This window comes from Phyllobates terribilis, unplaced genomic scaffold, assembly GCF_046119375.1.
Source record: "Phyllobates terribilis strain yellow unplaced genomic scaffold, ASM4611937v1 Scaffold_12__6_contigs__length_324123572, whole genome shotgun sequence".
In the NCBI taxonomy this organism is placed as follows: domain Eukaryota; kingdom Metazoa; phylum Chordata; class Amphibia; order Anura; family Dendrobatidae; genus Phyllobates; species Phyllobates terribilis.
Genome location: NW_027362772.1, coordinates 190,840,049 through 190,850,851, shown reverse-complemented (window position 1 = coordinate 190,850,851; position 10,803 = coordinate 190,840,049). Strand labels below are relative to the sequence as shown.

The 10,803-nt window shown below is 40.4% G+C and overlaps 1 protein-coding gene across 1 annotated transcript; it reads right to left on the bottom strand.

Moving 5' to 3' along the window:
• Positions 1–4,106: 4,106 nt before the first annotated feature.
• Positions 4,107–10,372, bottom strand: ZNF865 (zinc finger protein 865). The gene is made up of 2 exons (XM_073656533.1): positions 10,015–10,372; positions 4,107–7,655 (listed from the first exon to the last, which is right to left on the bottom strand). The coding sequence occupies exon 2, from the start codon at positions 7,634–7,636 to the stop codon at positions 4,838–4,840; it is 2,799 nt and encodes a 932-aa protein (XP_073512634.1). The 5' UTR covers positions 7,637–7,655; positions 10,015–10,372; the 3' UTR covers positions 4,107–4,837.
• Positions 10,373–10,803: the final 431 nt, after the last annotated feature.

Genomic DNA, 10,803 nt, shown 5'->3' with positions numbered 1-10,803 from the left:
GGAGAGCGATCTGCTGCCTGCAACATCCTTCAGCATGACTAGTTTGGCAGTGGGTCAGTAATGGTGTGGGGTGGCATTTCTTTGGAAGGCTGCACAGCCCTCCAGAGGTAGCCTGACTGCCATTATGTACCAAGATGAGATCCTCAGACCCCCCCCTTGTGAGATCATATGCTGGTGCGGTTGGCCCTAGGTTCCTCCTAATGGAGGAAAATGCCAGACCTCATGTGGCTGGAGTGTGTCAGCAGTTCCTGCAAGATGAAGGCATTGAAGTTTTGGACTAGCCTGCCCATTTCCCAGACAGGAATCCGATTGAGCACATTTGGGACATCATGTCTCACACCATCCACCAACGTCACGTTGCACCACAGACTGTCCAGGAATTGGCGGATGCTTTAGTCCAGGTCTGGTAGGAAATCCCACATCAAACTCATCAGGAGCATGCCCAGGCGTTGTAGGGAGGTCATACAGGCACGTGGAGGCCACACACAATACTGAGCCTCATTTTGACTTGTTTTAAGGGCATTACATCAAGTTGGATGAACCTGTAGTGTGTTTTTCCACTTTAATTTTGGGGGTGACGCCAAATCCAGGCTTCCATTGGTTAATAAATTTGATTTCCATTGATGATTTTTGTGTGATTTTGTTGTCAGCACATTTAACTTTGTACAGAACAAAGTATTCAATGAGAATATTTCATTCACTCAGATCTAGGATGTGTTATTTGAGTGTTCCCTTTATTTTTTGAGCAATTATATATACACAATATATACACAGGGTGGTCCAAAAGTAGGTGGACAGAAAGTGTAATAAGGTTATGAAGGGGGAGATTTATCAAACAAAATCCAGTAATTTTAGATAACATTATGTGGAGTGATGAAGCTTCTTTCAAATTATCCGGCCATATTAACAGACATAATTGTATTTACTGGTATAATGAGAACATGCATTTAACATTAGAGCAACAACTAAATGAGCCTGGTGTCAAAGTTTGGGGTGGTATTTCAAGTTTTGGTGTTTTAGGACCAATATTTTTTGATGGAACAGTCAGAGGAGATAAGCATCTCAAAATTCTAATGAATCAAGTTGTTCCCCAGTTACAGCAACAGCTTAATTCAAATGACCTTTGTTTCCAACAAGATGGGGCTCCTCCACATTATTCAAGAGTAATCCACGAGTATCTTGATGAAACATTTCCTAATAAATGGATTGGCCGAAGAGGCCCACTTGATTGGCCGGCACGTTCACCAGACTTGACCCCAATGGATTTTTTCTTTTGGGGAGTACTCAAGCACAAAGTTTATAGTCGAAAACCAAAAAGTGTCAGTGATTTGAGAAATTACATAAGAGATGCATTTCAAGAAATTAATACCCAAAGAGACTTGTGCAAAAAAGTTTGTCGAAGCATAAGAGGCGACTTCAAAGCTGTGCAAATTGTAATGGAAAACAGTTTGAGCACCCGCGTTGATAAAATTTAAGGGCTTTTGTATTATTGTTCAGAATAAAATTTAATTGTCAATCTTATGCTTGTGATAGTAAATATAATTTTATATATAAATCAAAATAAATATTTTCTGTCCACCAGCTTTTGGACCACCCTGTAACATAAGTATATTATATACACACACACACTGTGTGGGGTGTGAGGGGATTGGTAGCAGCAGAGGAGTGGGCACAGGAGGCAGCAGCTGCAGCCTAAACTGTCCTAGCTGCTAAAGAAAATTAATATTCAGTGTTTCCCACGCCCGTGGGAACTGACGCATGCACGGCTCACACTGGCAAGATCAGTGTGGGCAGACCGGACGCAGCGCTGGAGGAGAGAGAAGGAAGGCGAGTAGGAGTGTTTATTTTTTTTATGTGCAGCATGATGGGGATTAGGGGAGCCATGATACTAGGATAAGGATGAGGGGTGCCATGCATACTAGGGTGGGGATTTCTGTGCAAATGCATACCAGGATGGAGGGGCATATTTACCAGGATGGGGGATATTAACAGAATTGGGGGATATTACCCCTATACCAGTGTCAGCAGCAGACCCCCTCCCCCTTAACACTGCATCGTGACCACATTTTTTGCTTACATTTTTTTTCTATTTTCCTGCTCTAAAACCTAGGTGCGTCTTATATCTATCATTTTTTGGATCATATTTTATTTTTTAAATTCATAAATCAAGGGCTACGAAGACATTTGGGAACTTTTTTTTTTTCCCTTTTTTAAAGGGGGCTGTCCTCTACATGGCCATCACCCTCTTAAATACTGTATTACCAATTTAAATTATAAAACAAAATAAAAAAAATATATACTGATATTTTTGGAACAGTGCCAGTGCGGGAGATGAGTATCAGGTCTTCCATTGCTCATGTGACATTGGCTGCAGTGGTCACGTGGTATAACAATCAGTGGCTAATGGGCTACTTCATTCACACTTCCCTCGGATAAAACTCAAAAATCCAAGGGAAGTGTAAGAAATATATTAGCAACTGCTCATTGGCTGAAGCACTCACATGGCATTACAATGTCACGCAAACACTGGGGCAGATGGTATCTGTTTTTCATTTTACACTGGGAAGTAAAGTATTTAAGAAAGGACTGTACTAATAGTGTAAAAAAAAAAAAAAAAAAGTTTCCCCAAGAAGTAGAAAAAAAGAAAAAGAAAACTACATTTATGTGCACCTTTCAGCAAATTTTCAGGTTGAACTGGACACACAATGTAGTTGTGAAAACTTTTTTTTTTTTTTTTTAAATTCCTCTTCTGTTGCAGAGATATTAGTAATCAAAGTATTTGGCACCTTATGAGTTAAGATTTTTAAGTCCAAGTGAGTGATTTCAGAGTTTTCACTGAAGACATGTACTTCTCCTTGTATACTGCTAACCAATCATAAGCATGCAGAAAAACTGAAAGGAAAGAAGAACACTGCCCCACAACAGTTTAAAACAGATTTTTCAATATGGCAGACAGCTGTCCTGGTCTAACCTCCTACGTAATTAGAAAGAATAGATGACTAACAACTTTCAGATAAGGTCCTTATGGGTGGAGGGGCAGTGCAGCTGAGTTTAGCTGTGTCACATTACAAACCCTTCCATCAGACCACCTCCTCTTCTAGTACTGACAGCTCAGCTGTACTGCCCCATACCCAACAATACCTGTCCAGAGATGTATCAGTATCACACTTACAAGAACACTATCAACTAGTAATCACTCCTCAATGAGATCAGATCACTGTCTCATTACATTAATGCAGGATGTTAGACCAGGAGATCAAGGCTATCTGAAATTATACATCTCACATACTGAGAACTCGGCTCTAAGCTATGATGGTAGCGTGTTATTTCCTGCTTATAATTGTTCAGCATCATACTAGGAGAAGTACACACCCCCAGTGAAAACTCTGATAACACCCACTTGGACTTAAGTTAACTAATTAGGTGCCAAATACTTTGTTTGCCAATATCTACATAACGGAAAGATGGGAAAAAAAAAAGTTAAATTCCACTCAGCCACTATTACATTGTGTATCAAGTTCAGCATGAAAATTTTGATGAAAGTTCATTATTAATTAGTAAATCACACCAGTTTACTTCCCTAGACAAATCTCAGTATTACATTTAAATGGCCACAATCTTGTTATTCTCACAAACCTGTGTGCCTCATTGGATATTCTGATATAATACTGGAGAGGCAGAGCTACTGCGGCTAGATGCCGCCATAGACATTAGATGGCTGTCGGCCAAACGCTGGTTGTGTCAATCGCTTAGGAAATAGCCATCTCAGCCGCTCTCTCCCATTCACAAGTGTTCATTCGGCCAAGTTCTCCAGTGTTCTCTATGAAAGAACAGTCACCAAATATGTCGGGCGATGGCTTATCTCCAGGAGACAATACAGTCAGCAATCCGAAGTCATACATGCCGGATGGATATTTCCCTGGCAATCAGTTGTCTCGGGCTCCCATACATGAGACTCTCGGCTGAAACCGTCAATATTAGCGGGTTTGGCAGACAGTTGTTGTATGTGGTGGCTTAAGAAGAGGCTAACACTGCTACCCACCTTTTCTTAAATTCTTAGTTGGTATTTGACCTGAGGATTGACAATATGTGCTATAGGTTATCTATTTAGAGGTCAGAGTAGCCCAAGCACACAGGCACCTCCCAATTAACATTCTAGGACAAGATTCAATGTAAAAAGACAGTGACCACTTTAGAATTCTATCAGTTATCACCCTAGACAAAATAAGTTTGATTTGCTAGTTAATGATATTTAGAAACTTATTTAGAATAACATTTTATTTGTTTTCTATTCATAGAGAATCTCTTTAAATTTATGTATTCTTTGGCTTAAGAGCATTTCTGTAATATTTTATGACATCATTTGGTAATTAATCCATAAAAGGTCATTCGGGGAAAAAGAGGACAAGACGAGCTCATCACCCAATTTACTGTGAATGCTATTCTATAAATGGCAACGTACTGTGATAAATGGAAGAGGTAGAATTCAGGCAAATCAAGATTTTGAATGAAACACTATAGGAAATGTGCCTTTTAGCCAAAATACATTTAAGTAAAGGAAAAGGCCCCTAAAAGGTGTTCATAGCCTTTAAACTATTAATACATCTAAAAAGCTGTAGATTGTTTCCAGTGAATTCTGCATTCATAGTAAAACATCCAATGACTTAACATATGTTTCTTCAAAATGTGTTCAACTCTTTAAATACCTCATTTAAAAGAAGCAAATGCTTTACCACAGTTAACACAGGTGCAACCACAACTAACTAGAATGCAGTAATTATTCTGCTTATAATAAAAGTGAGAACTGCTTCAATAATAGGAATTATGTTTACAGTGCTTAAGTGTTCTCTCCTTCAGAAAGTATAGCTACAGCAGGAATCTTTTCTACTTTATGTTCTTGGCGATGTTTCTTTAGTCCATAAGTATTACCAAAAGTTTCACCACAGGCTCCACATCTAAAGGGACGACCTCCTTGATGAATCTGAATGTGTTTGTTAAAATACTTTGGATCTTTAAAGAGTTTTAAACAACAAGAGCAGCGAAGATCCCGTTTGGCATCATGAGATTTCTGATGCCGTAAAATTGATGAAATATAAAAGAAACTCTTTCCACACTGATCACATCGGTAAACCTTTTCACCAAGGTGCACTCTCTGGTGTTCTATAAGATTGGATCGATAGCGAAAAGTCTTGTCACATGTTGGACATCGTTGAGGACGAGCCACAGTATGCAGCCGTTGATGCTCTGCTAAACTTGATGACTGGGCAAAACGTTTATTGCACAGAGCACATTTGTATGCACGTTCACCAGTATGCACTACTTTATGTTGACGAAGATACCAGGAATGTAAAAAACCTCTCCCACAAACAGTGCAGCGGTAAGGAAGTTCTTCTGTATGACAACGTTGGTGCCGCATAAGAAGAACAGCTTCCCAAAACCGCTTGCCACAAATAGAGCACGTAAAGTGTCTTTTTTGGAGGTGGCTGCGACGATGAAGGAGCAGGTCATATGCTCCTGTAAAGCTCTGTCCACATACATTGCAGGCCATAGTGCGTCTAACCAAGTGTACATATTTATGGGTAACCAAAGCCAAAAAATGCTTGAAAGTCTGACCACAATTACTGCAAGAAAACCGCTCACCACTCGGAATCATAGGATGCTCCTCAGAAGTATAGGTCATGATAGCCACATCTGTGGCTGCAATTTCATTTGTTGTTGCCACTGTACTTGTTACACCATTTTGCATGCAGTTAATTTGATTGTTTTCTGTTGCTTCTTGACACTGGTTTACTGGTATCAGACATTCTGCACTTGTTTGGTGAATTAGCTTATGCCACATTAAATTTTCAATGAAGCCAAAACATTTTCTGCAAATGTCACAAACATAGGGCTTATCATTCATATGAAACTCTTTGTGGTTCATGAGGTGAAAAGAATCTGGAAACTTCTGACCACAATCAGTGCACCCAAAATGGAGATGATCAGGAGTTAACTCTTCAGCCTGCACACTACGTGGCAACTGAAGCCTGTGGATTTGTTTGTGTCTTGTTAGGCTTTGAGGGTAGCCAAAAACTTTTCCACATAGCTCACATTTATAAGGACGTTCTCGGGTGTGAACTACATGATGTTTAGTAAGATGAAAAGATTCTCTAAATCTTTTTCCACAAACTGAACACTGGTGTGGCTTTTCTCCAGTATGAATGCGTTCGTGGCGTTTTAGTGTTTCTCTTCTACCAAATCCACGACCACAAATATTACAGCAGAAGTTTTTGCTTGTATTAATTGATAGAGATGATTGCCTCCTGACAGATGAATGCTCCAATACAGATCCAATTCTTTCGATAACACTCATACACCCTTGATCCATCTGGACGACATTAGTAGAAAGTACAGATGTTGCCTCCACTGAATCAGATGCAATGGGTTGTTTGGTGTTCTCATTAAGTGGAGTTTGCAAAAGCGGCTGTATTAAAGGGAAATTTTGCACATGCAACTGCTTATGCCTTAAGAGGCTCTGCATAGTACCATACGACTTTCCACAAACATCACAATTATGGTCTGGTCTTTTACCCTTATGACCTACCTGGTGTTTCAACAGGTACGTAGTGTCACGGAAAGCTTTACCACATACTTCACAATAAACTTTTACTGAATCAGAGTGTGTCTTTACATGACGTTTTAAGCTTTCACGCCGATTGAAACTTTTTTCACATACAGTACAGGTAAAAGGCTTTTCTCCAGTATGAATAATTTGGTGCTGGTGAAGGTGACTTTGCTTTTTAAATACTTTCCAACACATGTTGCAAGTGAATGGACCATCTTGGTGTACTGTAACATTTGCTTTTAACTGAGCTGCAGGCATCTCAACACCACTTAGTTGTGACTGTGTAATCGTAGCTGCCACTGCAGCAGTTGCAATCGCAGTTTCAACATCCGTTGCTAATACTGGACTGGTACCTTCAGCCTCTGTGCCCTCCATATGGCAGTGCCTATGTCTTATTAGACTAGATATATGATTATATGAACGACCACAAACATTGCATTCATATGGTCTCTCCCCGGTATGCAAAAGCATGTGCTGCATTAGGTGTGATGACTGTTTAAAGGATTTTTGGCATACTGTACAAGCAAAGTGATGATCAATTAGATACTTCAGTCGTTGAAAATAGTGTTTATCATCTTTAGTGACTTTTTCACCTTGCACTTCCTGGGTTACTGGAATGGAACGCTTTATGTTATTGCCCAGAAGCTGTTGGCTAGAAAGTCCTACTATTCCCCATTGTTGTGCATTAAATGCTCCATCGAGGATAGCATGAGTGTTGGGCACTGAAGGGTGATTGTTGCATTGCAAATGTCCAGTGTCAGACTTTTTAGTTGTAGAGAAAGCAGAATGAACTTCTAATTTTAGCTCTTTAGTTTTTGAAGTACTATCTGTAGTAAGCTGTATATCGTTACTGTGGTTTTGAGTGTTGCATTCATATGAAGACGAAGTGCAAGACAGACCAGTCGCAGGCTTGGTATGCTCATGGTGGCTATAAAACTCCATCGGTTCGAATCGCTGATGATTAAGAAATTCTAGGAAATCAAAAGGGTAGCTTTGAAAGTGAATTTCTTCATCTCCTACATTACCTTCCATGTCATCAGTGTTCACTTTCCTAAAAATGGAATATAAAAAGTAATATTCTAGATTGAAATAGTACATTCTAGATTAACATTTTACTAATAAATATTATTGTTATTTCTTTGCATTTATCCTTCAATACCAATTGATGACCTTTGCAATTATGTGTTCCTATGAATTCAATGTAAAAAATTATCAATTTTTGGACCATAACATGCACTTTTTAGCCATAAAAATTTCTACTTAAAAAGTGTACATTCTATTGTCCAAAAACAGATTCCTGTGATTGTGGAAAACACTGCATTGTTCCCAATCACTGAGAGAACTGCTCTGTTTCTTCCTGTCACACACTGATCTATGTGATCAGTGCAGGGCAAGAGAGAAAACTGTAGGAAAATCCAGTCTTTTTTTTTTTCGATATATAACATTTTTATTTTATTTATTTTTTTTTTTTAATGGTAGATCTAAACAAAAACAGAACACTCCCAATACTATAGAAACAATAAATGTGAGAGCTTTTCCTACATTTCAGACGGAATCTCAGTCCTTACTCATTTTTCTAGAATACTGTGAAAGTTCAGAAATTTTTTAGACAGAAAAAAAAAAAAAAAAAATTACGGCTGAATAGCTGTACCTTTTCCTATTGCTACGACTGAGCAGGAATTTTTTCATCCAAGCAGAGGATTTGCTGGATCACACTTTCTTATTTATTCGAGAGAAAGCTACCGCAACCTGCATGGAGCTGTACATCCTGAGTGCTCCCTGCGGAAGGACTTCTAAGGTCATGTGATCAATCACATGCCTGGAAGGAACCTCAAAATGTGTCAGGGTGTGTGTCAGAGCTGTTTATTATTAGTAGGAAATACGTTTTTCAGACTTTCTATTGTCTAAACCAACATCTTATAGTAAGATGCATCTTATAGTCTGAAAAATACGATAATTACAAAAACAATGCCTTTATTTAAAGTACCATTCCAGATGTTTTTTTTTTTTATTTGAAATGCATTTTTTGGGGGTCGGGTCTGTACTCAACAGCTACTGTATGGTTTTTTTTTTTTTAAGTGTTTTTATAATACCGTGAGCTGTGCACATGTACTTACATGTTTTATGGATTAATAAAAATTCTTTAGTATTCATTTTGGTGATCACTGCAGTTCTAGCATGTCTCTTGTTTTTTACCCCTGGAGTGATGCTTCTAACCTTAGGTCCCTGACAATACTCTTATACTTACCTGCTGCTATCTTCACCTTCTATCGCCGCTGCTCCTGTTGGTCTTCGGAAGTTTGTGATTTGTCGGATTGCTCCAGTGTTTCATGGAGAAAGCCGGACGTCACAACTTAATACAAGTCTATGAGAGCCTCATTCTGGTTCTCATAGACTTGCATTGAGCACTTGTGAAGTAACTTCAGTCAAAAGTTGCAGTCACAAAATGGTGTCGCGGGACCAGAGAGGCGCCGGAAAAAGGTGAAGATGGCGAAGGGCGAGTATAAGACCCGGGCCAAGAAGCCTACAGAAGAAGCACCACTCCAGCGTTGAAAAGAAACTAAAATCTGGAGTGGTGCTTTAAAGTATCTTACCATTTTGACTCTACAGCTACTATGTAGATCTATGTGATAGAAATATCACTCCCTCTGTCATGCAACTGGCACCCTAGCAGTGCAATTTTAGGGAGCCGACTGGTCTGTTTTGCAGCCAGAAGCCTAAGAATAGCACTTAGGTCTGCCATATACTATAACCTATTAGAATGTTTTGGTTTTTTTTTGCTTTCTTTCCATAAAGAGCTAAAAAAAAGTTAGTTATGTGTACTCCAAATTAGTGCCACTAACAAATCTTATGGATCCTGTAAAAAAACAAGCCCTTGTACGGCTTGGGCCTGAACCAGACTAGACTTGTCCCCGGCTGGATCTTTCCAGCACCACTCTAGGTGACTGACAAGTCTCAACCACTATGGGTGAGATGTGTCAATCGCAAGCATAAGGTATTTTAGGGGAACACTAAATGGGGCACAGTCTGTTGTACGGTTATCTATGTAACCTTTCTATCAGCACTTTTTAAAGTAGTAGATGGATGGAAATGTGCTGGAAAAATTATGGGCTAAAGATGTCTGCACAGCAAACTCATGGCAGTCTAGGCTAGATGGAACAAGAATAGGAAAAGTGCCCGGCCAGAGAGGCCGCCGGGGCACCAGTGCCCTGCTTTCCATGTGTGATTGTACGGTGTATCACAAACATCACAGGCCATGAGAAGACAGATGGAGAAAGCTCATCATTACAAAGTCTCAGCCAGGGAGCTGCTGAAGCTTGGCAGTCATATCTGTCAAACCATGTAATTGTTAGGGGAATGGTTCCCCCAAAGCCTACAGAACTCTGAAGACAGCCCTGAATATGACTTACTTTAGCTATGTTCCATGGAGGGCTTGAATTCCTTTCCTGAGTGCAGCCCTTCCCACCCCCTCTCCAGCTCAGCAGCCTGCCGTCAGGGGGCCATCTTCTTCGTGCACATTACTATCCAGCCATCCCTCCCCCTCGGCTGGCTGCCGAGTCCTCGACTGTCTGTGCAGACCCTAGCTTCTCCTGAGACGAATGCTGCATGAAGACCCCCCTCTCCCCTCCTCTTATCAGGTAATTACGGCGTCCTCCGTAATGAACACCTCTCTGTCCAATTAAAAAACACTTCATCCGTGAGTCAGAAACACCAGAAACGGATTTCTACTGCTTCCGGGTCAGCAACACTAGTCAGCATTTGCGCATGCTCAAGGGTGTCTGCAGTAGCTATAAAGGAAGAAACAATCCGACACCTCTATGGTAGATGTTAGAATGTATAAGCCCCTGGTACTTATGAGGTCACTTAGCCACGTGTCTCTGCTGTCACGTGATCGCTTGAAGGCGCGTTCCCGTACTTCAGTCCGCAGCGCGCCATCCATTCTTCTTTTCAGTGCACTGATAATGAGAAGCTGCAGGTGCAGAGGGTAAAAGGGCGGAGTCCTCAGCGTGGGTGACGGTTTAGGGGTTGGTTACAGTGGAGGGATTTTGTGTAGGTGTATAATGGGGTAGAGGTGTTTAATAGGGGTGATGGGGGGATTTGGGAAGGTGGATAATAGGGGTTATTGTACAGGGGTATCTGGGGAGGTTGATTATAGGGGTGATTGTATGGGGGGGTATTTGGGGAGGTGGATAATAGGA